Here is an 18,935-nt window from a genome sequence, read left to right as displayed (position 1 = left end):
TCAAGTCCCTTAAATGTTCAAGTTGCATTCGTGTTAATTAGGAAACTGCAGCGTTCACACGGAGATGAACCGCTGATCTCGAGGGGGGAAAAAACAAACCGCAAAATGATCTTTTTTTTTTTCTTTTTTTTCAAGCATCCGGGAAAAGAAGCCGGGCAGCGCCTGAGCTTTTTTTTTTTTTTTAAAGCCTTCGTAAATAACAATCGCTTTAATCCTGCAGACTGTCATGGAGAAGAAGAGCTCAACATGTGCTGTTCAGGGTGCTTAGAGTCCCCCCCTGAAAGCAGAACATGTCGTCCTGTAACTCTGCAAGACAAAGTGACAAATCTGACCTTTGGGGGGCGTCAAAAAATTTGGGCCCAAAAAATGTTTCTCCCCTTGTCAGCTTCCCGTCAGGCCACACGCTGCTTTCACTTTTCTTTTTTTTTTCTCTTTTTCTTTCCGTCGGGTCACGCCGCTCCTCTCGGGCTCGGAGACGTGCCGTCGCGGCTGACGGAGCTCTAACGAGGCAGTCGGCTCGTTAGCCGCTAATTGAGCGGTCAGCGCCAAGACTGGAGTTCGCCATCTGTTTGTCACAGAGGAACATCTTGTCGCTTCTCTCTCCCCGCGGTGTGATATTAATAGCTCGAGCTCACAGACGGAGAGGAAGAAAGAAACTGGAGAAGGCGACAAACAAACTGGAGGGTTGTGTGTGTGTGTGTGAGTGTGTGTGTCTGTGTGTGTGTGTGGTGGACACTAAAAGGCCTGCAGAGTAGAAATGTGCCAGGTCCAGTTAACCCCGACAGGAAGCAGCATGTCTGAGAGTCCAAATAAAATACTGGAAATAATTTAAATTCCTCAAATGATCTTTTAAGTCGGTTAAAACGTAAGAAACTAATTTCCTTACGAAGAGACGTATATAAAAAATATGAAGATTTTGAAACAGGAAAATAGAGAGTTATTTTTTTTGTTAATGAGCTTACGCTTTAAACAATATGCGTGTTGAATATCATTTGAATGTAACGTGTATCTTTAGTGCGGCGGACGAAGGGAAAGAAACTGTTTCTTTTGCCGCTCGTCTGGGTCGCCTGTCGCCGGGCGGAAAGTCATGGCTGTGTGTGTGCACATGAGTGTGTGTGCACGTGTGTGTCAGCTCGGTGGAGGTGCTAATTTGTTAATGCTCCTCCATGAGGAATCTTAATTAGCGTTGTAGGTTTCATGCCTAATTTGCTGATTTGGTGCAGGATGAATGAGCTAATGCGCATCTCTGGATCATCTTCTTCTTCTTTTTTTTTGTGTTTTGTGGTGTCAAAAGGTGACCCGCGAGTCTATATATATATATATATATATATATTGTGCATTGTCTGTTTTCAGGGCTGGTTCAGTCCCGGTCAGGTGTTCGTCCTGGATGAGTACTGTGCCCGGTACGGCGTCCGCGGCTGCCACCGCCACCTGAGCTACCTGAGGGACCTGATGGATTACTCTGAGAACAACGCGCTGGTGGACCCCACGCTGCTGCACTACAGCTACGCCTTCTGCGCCTCCCACGTCCACGGAAACAGGTACGAAGAATCACAGCTGGGGGGCGTGGCTACCAAGGGGGCGTGGCTACCAGCTGTTTGTTTATGTGGGTGGGAAGCCAGTGAGGGACACTACTACTCACTGTAGAGAAATTGTACATCTAAAATTGGGATTTAATGTCAAAAATAGATTTAGAAGAATAATCAACAATATTGTGTTGAACGTGTGTTGGCCGTATTTTAATAGAGGGCTTTTACTTTGCTAACTTCCTTCAAGATCCTTCAAAGCCCGAAACCTCCTGGATCATCTTCAGTGTTGACCTCGTGCTGCGTGTTGGCGTCACCAAAAAGTCCAACAAATAATAATATTGCGAATGTTAAAAGATCAAAACGGACCGCTTCTATTTTCACAGCCGGTAATCCGTTGTGTTGCACTCTAACTTGGACCCTCGGTGTCGACGTCACAGTTAGGATGTGGTGATGTCATTCTAGTGTTGACGTCTTTTAACCACTTATTGGCTTCTTTTAGCCAAGTATTGGCATCTTTTAGCCACATGTTGGCGTCTTTTAGCCACATGTTGGCATCTTTAGCCACATTTTGTGTCTTTTAGCAACTTATTGGCGTCTTTTAGCCACATGTTGGTGTCTTTTAACCACATTTGGCATCTTTTAGCTACTTTTTGGCGTCTGTTAGCCACATTTTGGCATCTTTTAGCTACTTAATGGCGTCTGTTAGCCACATGTTGGCGTCTTTTAGCCACATGTTGGCATCTTTAGCCACATTTTGTGTCTTTTAGCAACTTATTGGCGTCTTTTAGCCACATGTTGGTGTCTTTTAACCACATTTGGCATCTTTTAGCTACTTTTTGGCGTCTGTTAGCCACATGTTGGCATCTTTTAGCTACTTATTGGCGTCTGTTAGCCACATGTTGGCATCTTTAGCCACATTTTGTGTCTTTTAGCAATTTGTTGGCGTCTTTTAGCCACATGTTGGTGTCTTTTAACCACATTTGGCATCTTTTAGCTACTTTTTGGCGTCTGTTAGCCACATGTTGGCATCTTTTAGCTACTTATTGGCGTCTGTTAGCCACATGTTGGCGTCTTTTAGCCACATGTTGGCATCTTTTAGCTACTTGTTGGCGTCTTTTAGCCACATTTTGTGTCTTTTAGCAATTTGTTGGCGTCTTTTAGCCACATGTTGGTGTCTTTTAACCACATTTGGCATCTTTTAGCTACTTTTTGGCGTCTGTTAGCCACATGTTGGCATCTTTTAGCTACTTATTGGCGTCTGTTAGCCACATGTTGGCGTCTTTTAGCCACATGTTGGCGTCTTTTAGCCACATGTTGGCGTCTTTTAGCCACATTTTGTGTCTTTTAGCAATTTGTTGGCGTCTTTTAGCCACATGTTGGTGTCTTTTAACCACATTTGGCATCTTTTAGCTACTTTTTGGCGTCTGTTAGCCACATGTTGGCATCTTTTAGCTACTTATTGGCGTCTGTTAGCCACATGTTGGCGTCTTTTAGTCACATGTTGGCATCTTTTAGCCACATGTTGGCGTCTTTTAGCCACTTGTTAGCATCATTTAGCCAGTCTTTTAGTCACATGTTGGCGTCTATTAGCCACTTGTTGGCATCTTTTAGCCACTTGTTGGCGTTTTCTCACCACTTGTTAGCGTCTTTTAGCCACTTGTTGGCGTCCACGGGGCTCCAGCGGTTCAGCTCTGCTTCCACTCCCAGCAGCCCCGGCTTTACTCCCCCGGCTGGTAATTACAGATATCTGTGCGTTCCCTCTTTGTCGACTAATTTAGTCAATTAGAAAGAGTAATGATTAGCTTCTCCAGCAAATCACCAGTTATAAAATGAGGTGGGGGAGGGGGGTTAACTGGAATTGGTTTTTTGTCAGTTGGAGCTCTAATCTGAATAATTGAAGCCCATTCAGGGCTCCTGGAGCTGCCTGAGTGGGGGTGGATGGGAAGAGAGGAAAAAGAGATGGCTGGCAGGCGGATAAAAAAATATTTTTTTTAAAAGAACGTAATTACAGAACTGAAGTTTCCCCTGGAGGGCGGCTGGAGGAGACAGAAGTATGTCGGGTGGCGAGAGGACAAAGAGAGCCGATCAACGGGAGAGTCACGAATACTTACGGCAGGCCGACTGTTCTTTTCTCACTTCAACCCTCAGTTCTGACTGACAGGCGACGCCTCGGCGTCAAAGTTTTGCCCGACTCTTAAACCCCTAAGTGTCTTAAGTTCTGTTTTATCCATTTGGTCATTCTCAGCCTGCGTCCTTTAACGCTTAAATACTTGGCTCTTGTGCTCGACATGCTTCGACACCTTCGGAGGCTCCTCTTTGTGTGTTTTGTGAATGAGCTGCTTCCTTTATCGTGTTTAGAGTTAAACAGCTTATAGGAGAACTGAACCCAATGTATTTCTGTCTTTATTGGTTTTACTGGTCCGCTGCACTCCATCTTGTCTTCATTTTCCTAAAGAGCGAAGAGTGTGGTGCTGACATTGACTTTAACACATGAAGCATAGACTTCTATACAACCAGAGGAGTCGCCGCCTGCTGGTGGTCAGGAGAGAGAATGCAGCTTTAACACACTCGGCCCGCTGAGTTCACGGCGGCTGAGAAGACACTGAGAAGTAAACGACGGTGAATTTAAATATCACTTTGTTTGTCTGGTGTCAGTGCACTCCACAAGCGTCCGAGTGCACTGGGACCGGCGGCGCTCACCGTGCGGTGTCGCGTCCTGCCGCGGGGACGCGACGCAACAACCAGCCGAGAAGCAGCCGGGACTCTTTGTCTCTCGCACTTTTCCCGATGAGACGGGTGCGTTTGAACCGGTTTGATCAGGGTTAAAGGAGCATTACCAAGAGCCGGGTGGAGGAGGAGGAGGGGGCGAGGTGTCGGTTCGCCTCCCTCTCACCTGTCACGTCCGATCTCCTCCTCGCCGAGCCGTCAACGCCACACCGACACGGGATGCGACGGGAGCTTTTACCCCCTCCCCTCCGTCCCCCACCCCCTTCAGGAGGAAGGTGAGACGCACCTGCCACTCAGCCTCGTCTCCCTTCCACACCTCTTAAGTCCAAGTGGCGTCCTCTCCCTCTCCATCAGCAGCACCGCTGTCAGCTGACATCGGAAAACCTCGCGGCCTGGAGGGGTTTTTCGGTGCTTATCGTTTACACTTGAGCCACATCGACTGTAAACACACAGACCCTCCTCCCCCCTCCCCTCCCCTCTCTCCCCCCCTCCTCCCTCCACTCGGCCTCCAACGCGCTCGCTTCATTTAGCAGCAACAATGTGTCTGAACCCCGACAAGCTGTCGCATCGCGCCCCACTCCGCCGTGTGAGCCCGAGCATGAGCGCACATCTGACTGGGTTTAATGGCACGGTGACGGCGAGGCACACAACACACACACACACACACCGACACACACACCAACACACACCGGGGGTGGCTTGTTGTTTTTTTTTTCTTCTTTTTTTCTTGTTACTCGCTGCGTTTTGCCGTCTGGCTCCCCGCCAGCTCGTTGCTCGTCCCATTTGCCGTGATTTGATTCGGGGGAAGTGGAGGGTGTGAGCGGCGTTTGAGGGTTTTTTTTTTTATTTATTTTTTTAGGGGAGTTCCACGTGTCGGTAGAAAAAGCTCTCGGTGATCTCAGAGATTAACGACGCAGCTTCCAACGCAGAGGAACGTCTTCGGTTCATGTTTCACTGCAGCAGCAAAATAAAATCCAAACGTTTGCTTGATGGAAATAGCTGCGTGTTTTTAAATGAATCAACGCGGTGTCAGTTATCAGGACATACATGAAAACAGTCTACATATATATATATATATATATATATTTTTTGGTGCATCAAACGCTTTTTCTTTTTGTTGTGAAAAAAAAAAATCTTTTTTTTTTTTTTTTAATTCTTAATTTGTTTTTTAAATAAATGACTTTAATGTCTTTTATTAAAGATTATTTAGAGTGGAATCATGTATTTTGTTTTATCATAAACTTTTTTAAACAGTCCATCAATTGTCGGTCGAGATACTTGGACACAATGATGATAAATTAAAAAAAAACTTGTTTTTAACTATTTTTTAACAAATATTTATTTTTCTGTCAATTTTATTCATTTGACTTTGAGAAATCGTACTTTCTTAATTCTTGTTGTTCTGCTGAGTTTGTACTCATGGTTGAATATAGATATATATATATATATATATATATATATATATATATATATATATATATATATATATATATATATATATATACGTTTTTTTGGATGAAAGCGTCAGCTAAATGTAATTTACAGACATGTTACACAAAAAAAGGATATTGGTTGTTACATTTACTACAGTGTAACATTTTGAACAATATTCATTCATATTTAATGTGAACTTCATTTAAGGTTTGCATGAAGTTAGAAAACGTAACATTCGTTCGATCCTTTCATGTTGAGATGAACGGAGAGAATCGAGTATCAAGGCGAAGGAACGGTCCTCACAAAGAGGAAGAAGATACAGGATGGAGTCCGTTATCATCTAAATGCAAACAGAGAGATGAGCATGAATGCCTCCAGCTGTTAGATGGCTAACTATCTCGCGGCCGTGACCACAGGGTTCAAACCCCCGGTCTCTCCGTAGTTCATGTCAAAGTGTCCTTGAGCGCAGGGCAGCCCACTTCTCCGTCACTGAGGACGGGTCACGTGCAGAGAAGAACGTCCACACGGGATTAATAAAGGAAACGTTATTTTTGAGCAGACTTGAAGTACTTGAGTAGTGTCAACTTGATTTACTCGAGTTAGTTAAGCACATTTACGAGGGTTGTGTCCAACTTAACCTCATAAGGTTGGCTGAACTAATTATACATTCGTAAAAAATCAACTTTAATCAATTAAGTTGAACCAACTCAAATTATTGTATTTAATCCGGCACAAGTTAATGAGGTTTGACTAACCTAATAAATTAAGTTGATCTGACTAAAGTCCATTACATTGGACCAATATAATTACTTATAGCTTAAAGAAAGCCGTTTATTGCTTTCCATGATTTTATTAAGTTCGTTGAAGTTTTTTGTTCACTTAAGGAGAGACACTACAGGTAATAAAGAACAAATAATATATTTCACCATGAAACTTCACCAGTTGTTTCCTGACATTATTATAATATATATATATATATATATATATATATATATATATATATATATATATATATATATATATATATATATATATATATATTTAATGCTGGATGACTTTCGGTGGATTCAGGAAACATTTAAAATCTCTAAACTGAGCCGTGCGTGATTTCTCATGTTGAGAAGATAATATGTCATCGACGACATGTTTTAACGCGTCAGCATCCAGTTCAATGAAGAATCAAACTTAATATTTCTATTATTTGTGTGTGTATATATATATATATATATATATATATATATATATATATATATATATAGATATATATATATAGATATATATATATAGATATATATAGATATATATATATAGATATATATATATAGATATATATAGATATATATATATAGACTCCATGTCCGTCTCGGTGTCCTCGGGTCTTAATGTGGCCCTCAGAGCGCTCAGACCGTCGTCCGGCCGCTTCCACATGAAAGCGAGCGTTTCTTGTCTTTTCTTGAGCGATCACACACGCTCCTCCCAGCAACTCTGCTTCATGTTCCCTCAGGATGAACCGGTGCTGTTAAATAGGGTTGAGGGAAGTAGAGGGGCTTGTACTGAGGGAGGAGGAGCAGCAAGAGGAGGAAGAGGAGGAGGAGGAGGAGGAGGAGGGTTTGGGGAACAAGGGGTTTAGAAGTTGTGCTAACAAGTGTCGTTGTGCAGAGAAAGCTGCCTCTCCTCTCAGGACAAGTGCAGGAGAAGTGGAGCTGAAGAGAGGCGCTGATGTTCTCACACAATGCACGACCACTTCCTGTTGTCCTCCTCATCCTCCTCCTCCTCGTCTTCCTCAGTGACAGACTGAACGAGCCAAAAGATTTACGTTTTTCTTTGTTTCGTTAAATTTGACATCAGCTTAATTATTCATCCATGTATTTATTTGTACTTTATGTTATTATGTGCACTTTTATTCTTCAATATAATACATGTTTATACATCATGTGATTTGACACATTACTTTATTTTAACACTACTTTACCTTTATTCACTTTGTATAACAATATCATTCTCATGTTTGTTGTATGTCAGTTTTTCATTTAGTTCTACATTTTGGTGTTTTTTTATTTAATTAAATTTGACATTTCTATATTTTTTATTAAATTAACTTAATGCGGTAAATATTTTCTTTCATTTAATTTTACTTTAAAAAATATATGTATGTATATATATATATATATATATATATATGTATATGTATGTGTGTATATATATATATATATATATATATATATATATATATATATATATATATATATATATATATATATATTTATTTTTTTTTTCAAGTAAAATTATACATATTTGTACTTACTTTTTATTGAATATAATTTATTTATTCATTATGGAATATATTTTTACGATTTTAGTTTCATTCAATTTGTTTTTCATGACATTATAATTCATCTATATATTTTAAATATATCTGTATTACATACATAACTGTGTTGTTTAATGTTTAATGTGTTTAATAGTAATGATCAGCGTCTCTTTATCGCTGCGTGTGAAGTAGCTGGTGATGGTTTTATAATTAACAGGAGGTGAATCAGACCCGCCTCCTCCTCCTCGTCTTCCTCACCTGACTCCCCTCCACTGCTTTCTCCTCGCGTCTTTTTTATTTATTTTTTAACGTTAGCATCAGCGCCGCGCCGCGAGCAGCTCGGTGTTGGTACTCGAGGTGCGTTTGGTTCGTGGGGCCCGAACCAAGCGGAAGGCTTTTTTTCTTTTCTTTTTTTAATAAGACAACAACTCATTAACAGACAACCTCCTCGCTCCTTCCCTCCAGCGACATGCGAGTGCCGTTTGGAGAGGCTGCTTTTCTCTTTCAGCCGCTCAGACAAAAGCCTCAGAAAGTCAAGGCTGGTCGCTCTGGGTACTGATTGCATTTTTACCCTTTTTTCTTTTTTTCCGCCAGAGTGCCTATTCAGACGAAGGCAAAAGAAGGGAATGAAAAAGCTTTACAAACATTAATGAAGCGCTCAGCTTTTTTTTTTTTTTCTTCATTTTTTCTCTCTTCCCTTCTTTGTGGACTCTCCTCCTGCCGGCCGTGTGAGTGGTGGTGGTGAAGGAGGAAGAGGAGGAGGAGGAAGAGGAGCGCGAGCAGCGCTGCGTTTGATTGGTTGACTTTGAGGTCAGCGTGGATAGTTTGGCTGCTTCGTCGCTTCAGTTTGCTTGAAAACAAGCAAGTTAACGGAGCAGAAAGAGAGAGAGAGAAAAAAAAGCAGCCGCTCGATTTTCTTTTTCTTTTTTCGCATTATTTCTCAGTTCACCTCCGCGTGCTCTCGGACTCGCCGGCGGGTTCCCGGACCTCTTGTCCGGCGCGCGGCTCTTCTCGGTGTTCGCCGTGAGGAGGTCTCGCCTCGGCGAGGAAAGGTCAACAGCGAACGCACGGAAACCGATGTCCGGGGTCCGTGCTTCAGGAAGGCCTTTGTTTCCCTCAACAGAGGCCTTCGTCACAAACGGGTTCTTATGTATGAAGAAAGGTTTTCATCAGTTTTACATGTGCGCGCCGGAGACCCTCTTAGCTGCTGCAAGACGAGAGAAGCTAAGATCTAGACGTCGAGTTGAAACCGTCTTCAGCATCAAAGATGTCCGCCGGTCTCCTGGTCTCGTAGTCTCGTAGTCTCCTGGCCTCGTAGTCTCCTGGTCCCCTGGTCTCGTAGTCCCCTGGTCTCGTAGTCCCCTGGTCTCGTAGTCCCCTGGTCTCGTAGTCTCCTGGGCTCGTGGTCTCGTAGTCGCCTGGTCTCGTAGTCTCCTGGTCTCGTGGGCTCGTGGTCGGCCGTCAGAACTCGGACCGCAGACTCAAGTTCTTCCGAGCTTGTGACTCTCAGACGATCTTGTCCGAGGTTTCATGAAAGAAACTCAACACTTCCTGCAAATGTTTCACATTAAAAGCCCCTCCCGCCCCATAAAAAGTACTTTAACACATGAAGCATAGACTTCTATACAACCAGAGGAGTCGCCCCCTGGTGGTCAGGGGAGAGAATGCAGCTTTAGCACATGAAGCATAGACTTCTATACAACCAGAGGAGTCAGGAGACGGTGGTCTGTGCTGAAGAGGGAAAGATGGAAGCTGACGTTGTGTCTTCTTGTTCCACCTCAGGCCTGACGGGATGGGGACGGTGACTGTGGAGGAAAAGGAGAACTTTGAGAACGTCAGAGGTCGTCTCATGTCTCTGCTGGAGAACCAGATCACACATTTCAGGTACGCACAAAACCACTCACAACTTGTACATTTATACATGTATACAGATCTTTTATATATGTATACAGAACATTTATATATGTATACAGAACCTTTATATATGTATACAGAACCTTTATATATGTATACAGAACATTTATATATGTATACATATTCTTTATATATGTATACAGAACCTTTATATATGTATACAGAACCTTTATATATGTATACATATTCTTTATATATGTATACAGATCCTTTATGTGCATGCAGATCCTTTTATATATGTATACAGAACATCTATATACATGCATTATCTTTATATGCATGCATAACCTTAATACATGCATTAGATTCTTTTATATACATGCAGAACCTTTATTTATATATACATATATGCAGGACATTCATATGCATGCAGAACCATGACATTCATGCATATGTTTTATATATACATGCAGATAGTTTATATATGCATGCAGAGCCTTTATACGTGCATCACTAGTGTTTATATATTCATATGCATTCTATGCATGCATATATACATTGTACTAACTGACCCTCTAAGTGCAGCTTGAGCAGCTTGGTTTACCTCATAACAGTGACGTCGTTTGACTAACAAACACAACTTAAGTTAGATTTGAGTCTCATGATAGATTGTCATTTAAATTAGTGCACGTTAACGGCTGAAACAAACATTACATCTTCACCTCTAAAACCCATTTTGCCGAACGCTTTGCTGTAAAGTGAAGTGATTTGACAACAGCCAAAACATGTAATCCCTCCGGTATGCTCCTTTAACTGCGTCCTAATGAACCCGGGCGCTCTGGGTATTTTCAGCCCCATCAGCCGCACACAACAGGTGCAGGGCATGCGTCGACGGCGGCTGATGAGACCTCCCTGCATCTGCGTGCTGCTATTCAGCGCCGCCGCCGCCGTGTGAACGCATTGTGAGCGCGGTGTGAAAGCGGCAGCCCCGAGACCTTGAGCAGCACTCGTCTGAATGGACCTGTGCCATTAACCGTCCTGGAGCCGGCTCTGTAAACCCTTCACGCCTGAGAGGGGTCCTCCATCTGGCCCCGGGGAGGGAAAGAGGGGGCCGGTCAGGGCCGAGTGTGTGTTGGGGGGGGGGAGAGGGGAGCGATCAGCGGGAGTCATTACTGACTCACCTCAACAAGAGGCTAATGCTGGTAAACAATGGCTGGGACAATGCCGGGATTATGCTAATGTCCCCCAGACAAGAGCAGCAGCTCCACAGTTTAGTTTAGATTAAAGCGCAGCTCGGCCACTAAAGATTCATTTGGGGTTTAATACGTTTAAACTCCAGCTGCTGCTCTTTGCTGCTTCTAATGGTTATTACCCTTTCACTCAGATTATCTACAGATTACCTCGTCACCGTTTGGTATTTATTCCTCTTTTGGTCGAGTCTCACTAGAGAAACATAAACGTGGAAGAACGTGCAGCTTTGGGAAGGAGACGCAGCACCAACTCTACTGGGTCTGTGTCCATGGACACATGTTTGGGGTTTTGGTGACGCAACATAGTTGTCTAATCCTAATTGTTGGTTTAGTTGCGTAAACTTAACTGTTGGTTTTGTCGCTTAAAGCCAACTGTTGGTTTAGTTGCCCAAACCTAACTGTTGGTTTAGTTGCCCAAACCTAACTGTGAGAAGGTTCCTCCTGGACGAAGCCGTTTAATTTAACTCTCAACCACATTGATGCATTTCTACTTTAAAATGTTGACGTCTTCTCAAGGAGTTTGGACCCATCGAGGGTCTGAGGTCAACAAAATCACATCGGAGTCACCGCATCCTGTCTTTTCCCTTGTCAGAGCATTGATTGCCGTCAGAGGTTTTTTATATATATATATATATATATATATATATATATATATATATATATATATATATATATATATATATATATATATATATATATATATGAAGATGACCCACTTGAGCTTTACTTCACTTCATTCCTCATCGAGATATGTCCCATGATGCACTTTGACTCGTTCCAACTCTTCTACATTACATTTATATTCCGCTGATCTGCAACAGCAAATACTAGTCAAGGACCGTGTTGTTGTACTTTTCATCAACGTAATGAGGACGCCGGGTTATTTTCCTCCAGTTTCCAACGCGCGGCAGCCAAAGCATTAATAAGCGTCGGTTATGTTTTGGGCTGTCAGAGAGGAGATCACGGTCTCGGTTAAACGCTACCAGACGCGCTGCGTTGACTCTCATTAGCGTTTAACTGAAACCGTGATCTCCCTCCAACCCCGACCGAGCTCGCCTTTGTCGCCTTCGCGGCTCCGAACAATAATCCAGGCGGCAAATGATGAGTCTCTGGGAAGAAAAAAAAATGCACGAGGCAAAACGAAATATAGAGAGATTAAAACGCAGTTTTCCAGGAGACAGGGTCGCCCATTCAGACGGAGAGCCGACCCTCGGTTTGACCCGCATCGCTGGAAGTGTTCGTGCTAATTTAATGTCGGAGAAAGACTTCAGTCAGGTATGCGGCTAAAAAAACTAAGAACACTCCAAAAAAATATGCAGCGAATAAATCAAACGCTTGTGAATCTGAACGTTGGATTAAGTTCAACATCTATTTCCTCCATGTTTTTATTGCTCGATGTGTATAAATGAGGTCATGAATGTATATGTGATGAAAGAGTGAAGTTATATAAATGAGGTCATGAATTTGTTGTGAACAAACGTCTTTAAAGAGATGTTTAGTCACATGACATCAGGATGAAGACTCTACAGGTGAAGAGGCTCAACATAGATATCTCCATGACGCGTCATCACTCGCATGAAGAGGATTTATTGTGTTATGAAGTTTTATGAAATGTTGTGTTTAAATATGCAAATGAGGCGTTATGTTCTGGCGAATGTGGCGAGAAGTGAACAAACAAAGTAATAAAATAAATGTTTTCTTTCCTCCAGAAGTAAAGAATACGTTCTGGAAGAAAAATAGACACAAAATATGTTTAAAAAAAAATTAAATTAAAACACTTTTATAGTTACTAATGAGCTCTAACAAGCTTTTTTGTTTCTGTTTAATCTGATTTATCGTCTCCTTGAATGATCTAATAAATGAAACATGTCCTGCAAAAGTATGACACACACACATTTTGAAAGGCCTCACAGCGTCGCGCTCGTCCAACACCAGTCGGGGCCTTTTCAACATATTTTCCACAAACATGAACATCATGAACTCGGTGACTTTCACTCTGAATCTTCACACAAAATATATATATTTTCCGTTTCTCTTCCATCCTTATGAGCAGAACATCTGCCTGGAGGCTCTCGCCCGGTAACCGTCTGACCCGCGCGACCGCGCGCTCTTTGTTTATTTGGTTCCGTTCGCTCGTCAATTAGCGGCGGTGGAAAACCTCCCCGAGCCGCTCAGGCGGAGCGGAGGTGAGAAACGCTGCAGCGCTGTGATTGGATGAGAGGAGGCGGCCATCTGCTGACGGATGTCTTGTGCTCCCATCTTCCCTTTTATTGTTCTTCTTACCAGTATTCTTTCTCACACACACACACACACACACACACACACGGTTGTCCTTGAGCTTGTTTCTAAATGTGATGACCGCCCACGTCTCTAAATCTGCAGGTACTGCTTTCCCTTCGGCCGACCAGACGGGGCCCTGAAGGCGACGCTGTCGCTGCAGGAACGGGTACGCCGACACGATTCAACCTTTTTGAAACCCGTAGAGCCTCGTGGGGGTATGAACCACAAATGAGTTAAAATATATATATTTTCAAAAAAAAACCAACGCTTTTATATCATATTTTGATGATAACGATGAACATCCAGCATTATCTAAGAGGGATTACCCCAAAAATGTCTTTTGTATGATTTAGGCCCTTAACAACATAACACACACTAATAACACAACTTTATGGCCTAAATCACAATAAAACAAAGCATTGAGGTGTTGCGAAGGATTTTCAATCAAAGAACTGTCATTTGGTTAAAAAATGTTTAAAAAAAATAATTTTTCATTATCTCACTGAGGCATGCTGGGACTTCAAATTTGCATAAGCTCTTACTGTATGATGTGTTTTTAGAAACATGGGTGTTACATGAAAGGCAGAGGAAGCAGATATGTGAGACAGAGCGGAAAAAAAGCCATTTTGTGATAAGTAGTAATAAAGAGTTCATAAGGATTTTTATTGCTTTGTTAAACTCCCACAAGCCAGCTAGTGTCTAATTTAATAAATAACTATTTATAGTGAACAAAAAGTCTGCACAGGTGGAAATATAGCGTTCCAGACATTTCTATTAAACTGTTTTTCATCAGTGTCCTAACACTATAAAAGTTGTGTAATTTTCCGCTGTATAATAACAATGTAATAACACATCGTTCCAGCGCACAACAAACAAAAGGAAAACAAAATGCAAAAAGCGTTTCAGTCGAAGCCCGCTAACGTTAGCCTAGCACTAACGTTAGCTTAGCGGCGACGCGTACGATAGCTTTCGGGTTAAACCGGCCTGTGTTCCACGTGACGGAGTTCTTCGGCGCCGTGTGGTTTCAGGTCCTGATGAAGGACATCACCACGCCGGTGCCTCCCGAGGAGATGAAGAGGCTGGTGCAGAAGTGTCTGGAGAACGCGGCGCAAATCAACTACAGTCAGCTGATGGAGTACGCGCAGATCAAAGGTGAGCGCTCCCTCGCTCCACGCCGGGGGTTTTGTTTCCGTCGCTGTGAGGAGAAAACCACAGAAGAAGAAGAGAGGAATCCAGGTGTTTCTAAGCGGTAGTTACGAAGAGGACTGTTGTGTTGGTTCTGGCGCCCTCTGTGGACTAAAGAGGTAGTGTCTCTGAGTAACAGACCACACTGAGACTAGAGAGGACCAGGACTACACTGAGACTAGAGAGGACCAGGACTACACTGAGACTAGAGAGGACCAGGACTACACTGAGACTAGAGAGGACCAGGACTACACTGAGACTAGAGAGGACCAGGACTACACTGAGACTAGAGAGGACCAGGACTACACTGAGACTATGGAGGACCAGGACTACACTGAGACTATGGAGGACCAGGACTACACTGAGACTATAGAGGACCAGGACTACACTGAGACTAGAGAGGACCAGGACTACGCTGAGACTAGAGAGGACCAGGACTACACTGAGACTAGAGAGGACCAGGACTACACTGAGACTAGAGAGGACCAGGACTACACTGAGACTAGAGAGGACCAGGACTACACTGAGACTAGAGAGGACCAGGACTACGCTGAGACTAGAGAGGACCAGGACTACACTGAGACCGGTTCCTCACAGTTGGTCCTGAGGTCACTGGACGTCATTGAAGGTTCCTCCTCTGAGGAGCAGCATTAACTTCCTCTTTGCTTCCACCATCTTTGTTCCTGGTGTTCGGGCCTTCAGTGGACCCTCAGGCCGCTCCGGAGAAGCGCCTGGAGGACCTGATGAGGCTGGGAGAGCTGAGCATGGAGGTCCTGCAGCAGAACGACGAGCACCACTCAGAGGTACGCGGCCGGGTTCTCTCGAGGAAAAAAAACGGTCTCTACTGCGTCATGAAGCTGGGGCTTTTATTGTGAAAGGTCAGGACGGGAGTAAAGCTAAATATCGTATGTTCACGCTCTGGTCTTCGGAGCAATGCATGATGGGATACGCTGCTCGTTTTCGTGACCATCGTGAACATTGTGCATTATTTTTACTCGACGTTGCATTATGGGAAAGCTTGAGTCCACAATACATCTCCTCTTCATCATCTCATCTTCATCCTCTCATCTTTATTATTATCTCATCTTCATCATCTGATCTTCAGCTTCTCATCTTCATCATCTCATCGTCATCCTCTCATCTTTATTATCATCTGATCTTCATCATCTGATCTTCATCTTCTCATCTTCATCGTCTCATCCTCTCCTCTTCATCATCTCATCCTCTCCTCTTCATCATCTCCTCCCCCACGCCGTGTAGAGATGATCACTCAGCGGTTGAGACTCGGTGGTTTGATGTCGCTTCTGTTTCTGAACTATTAATAACACGCTGCCATGGCAACCGCTTCAGACGTGATGTTGACGAGTTAGAGGCACACACACACTGACACACACACACACACTGACACACAACCACACACTGACACACAACCACACACACTGACAGACACACAACCACACACACTGACAGACACACAACCACACACATTGACACACACACACACTGACAGACACACAACCACACACACACTGACAGACACACACAAACACACACACACACAACCACACACACTGACACTCACAGACAGAAATACAATCACAGACACACACTGACACACAGACAGACACACACACATACCGACACATACAGACACACGTGCACACACAGAAACACAAACACACATAACAACACACACACACACTCATAGACGCAGGCACACACAGAAACACACACAATGACAGACACACACACACACACACACACACACACACACACAGACACACTGACACACACATAACAACACACACACATTGACACACACACACATAACGACACACACATACCGACACCCACATTCACACACTCAGACACACACAGACAGAAACACACACACACTCACATTCACACACACACACAGTGCTGCTGGGGTCAGGCTCTCGGTCTCGCCGCCATCTTTGCGTCCAGAAAGAAGAAGAAACTTTCTTCCAGATTGTGACGTTCTTTGTGTTTCTGCTGCGTTGCACCGCGGGAAGGGAAGAGAGGTGAGTGACTTCTCTCCTCTGAACGCTGCATGTTGTTGTTTCATGTCTCAATTATTGTGTTTCTTTTTTTAAAGCTTGTGTTTTCTTTTCAAGCAATGAATTGTGTCCATTTCTATTGGTAAAAAACATCATTTATTAACACAGAACTACATAAAAAATTGAGCAATTATTACAATTATTACGGCATTTTTGGAGGTTTGTCGATATGACAACTAACGGAAGAATTTGAATAATTAATTATAATATATGACGACCGAGACCAATCAACATCGACCGTAACGACAGAAACGTTTAAGATGAGCTTTTATCTGCAGCCGGTGTGTGGACAAATGAGGACGCCATGTTGTTTTTTTGAGAGAATGCAGCTTTAACAAATGTATAGACTTCTATACAACCAGAGGAGTCGTCCCCTGGTGAGGAGAGAGAATGCAGCTTTAACACATGAAGCATAGACTTCTATACAACCAGAGGAGTCGCCCTCTAGTGGTCAGGAGAGGAAATGCAGCTTTAACACATGAATATACTTCTATACAACCAGAGGAGTCGCCCCCTGGTGGTCAGGAGAGAGAATGCAGCTTTAACACATGAATATACTTCTATACAACCAGAGGAGTCGCCCCCTGGTGGTCAGGAGAGAGAATGCAGCTTTAACACATGAATATACTTCTATACAACCAGAGGAGTCGCCCCCTGGTGGTCAGGAGAGAGAATGCAGCTTTAACACATGAATATACTTCTATACAACCAGAGGAGTCGCCCCCTGGTGGTCAGGAGAGAGTTACACTTACATTCGGTCCTTTCTGGCGTCTTCTTCTCTCAACATGAACCTCGCTGCAGACGTTCAGACGCGGGAGGAGGAATGGCCGACCTTGGCGCCACAATGCACGCGTTGGCCCTTTAAGGCGCCGGCGCTCTTTAAATAAAGGAACATTTTAACTGTCAGCTGGATCTCACGACTCTCTTATCCATCGTTGCTTTTCCTCCCTTCATCCGTCCTCATCTCTTGTTTTCTGTCCTCTTTCCTTCCCTTTCTGCGTTCTTCTCCTTCTCCAATTTACCGCTCATCAGTCTTTGTTCTTTATCTGTCTTTGTTCTTCTTCATTCCTTCATCTCGTCGGCTTATTTTTTACCCTTTGTTCTTTGTCTCTCAGTCCTCTTTCCTTCTTCTCCCTTCATTTCAAGCATTTACTTTTTCCAATCTTCACTTCCTTTCCCTCTGTTTTTAACCTCATTTTGACCTTCTTTCAGTCTTTATATTTTTCTCTCTGTTCCTTCTCTTCTTTCTTTATTCCCATTTTTCCCAGATAACTTTTTTTTGTTTACATTTTCTATTTTGTTTATTTATTTGGCATATTTCCTGCCCTCTTTCTTACTTATTCCATCACTCTCTTTATTTCCCCAGGTTCCTTTCTTCCGTTCATTCTTTAATATCTTCTTCCTCTCCCCTAGATGATTGTAATGATTGTTACATTTATTCTCCTTTTCCATTTGTCTCTTTTCCTCCCTCTTTTCTTTTTCTTCCCTTCCTTTTGTTTTCTTCTCTGACTTTCATCCCCCTTTTCTAACTCTCCACTTCAGTCATTCTTCTCTCTTTCATTCTTCTCTAGCTTGTCACTTCTTCTGCCTCTTCTCCCTTACTTTTTTGTTTCTCGCTCTTTCCCTTCTTCTATGTTCTCTCCCTGCCTTTCTCTAATTCTTACCCTTGTCCTTTCTTTCCTCTGCTCGTTCTTGATTTCTTCTAGTCATTCTTTGTTTACTCTTTTACTTCTCTTTTGTTTGTATCTAATTCCCTTTTCTGACCTTTTAAAAAAAAATCTGTTTCACATCCTCACATCTTTACTCCATTCATCTGTTCCTGTAATAGTCCTTTCTTCCACTCTCGTCCTTGCATCTCCTGCTTTCACGCCTCTCTTCTCTCTGACTCCTCTGCTGCGTTCGTGTCTCTTTTGTCTTTCTTGATGGACCGATCTTTACAATCAGCCGTTTATTGAAATTGATTCCCGGAGAAGAAAGAGTAGCGCGGGCTGGTTTAATCCTTGTTGTCAGTAAAAAGGAAACTGAAAAGGCGTCCCGCAAGGCCACGAGTACGAGCCACTTCCCTTTTCTCCCCGCCTCACACCTACAAATACCGACCTCTGTGCATCAGCATGCAATTCAAGGCCGGTTGCACTTTTCTCTCCGATGTCCTTTAGTCGTGAATAGCGGCGGTCACCTGGCCTCTGTTCGCTGGAGATCCACAAGGCTCGCCTGGATGGGTTTTTTATTCCTCCTCCTTTTCAGGTTAAAAGCTGCAGCTGAAGATTTTAATGCATCTGCCTCCATT

At 43.2% G+C, this 18,935-nt stretch overlaps 1 protein-coding gene across 4 annotated transcripts in view; it reads left to right on the top strand.

The window, feature by feature from the left end:
• cadps2 (Ca++-dependent secretion activator 2) overlaps positions 1-18,935 on the top strand; it is a 104,868-nt gene that overhangs the window by 54,649 nt on the left and 31,284 nt on the right. For all 4 annotated transcript variants that reach the window (XM_068602565.1, XM_068602564.1, XM_068602563.1 and 1 more), the window contains exons 13-17: positions 1,354-1,541; positions 9,784-9,885; positions 13,488-13,551; positions 14,414-14,537; positions 15,273-15,373. In XM_068602565.1, the coding sequence (XP_068458666.1) occupies positions 1,354-1,541; positions 9,784-9,885; positions 13,488-13,551; positions 14,414-14,537; positions 15,273-15,373 (579 nt within the window). The remainder of the gene's footprint in view (positions 1-1,353; positions 1,542-9,783; positions 9,886-13,487; positions 13,552-14,413; positions 14,538-15,272; positions 15,374-18,935) is intronic.

Source organism: Clinocottus analis, unplaced genomic scaffold (genome assembly GCF_023055335.1).
Source record: "Clinocottus analis isolate CAN_PGR_092001 unplaced genomic scaffold, fCliAna1.0.p SCAF_6, whole genome shotgun sequence".
Lineage (NCBI taxonomy): Eukaryota > Metazoa > Chordata > Actinopteri > Perciformes > Cottidae > Clinocottus > Clinocottus analis.
Note: the sequence above shows the minus strand (reverse complement) of the source record. Positions and strands in the feature narration are given on the sequence as shown.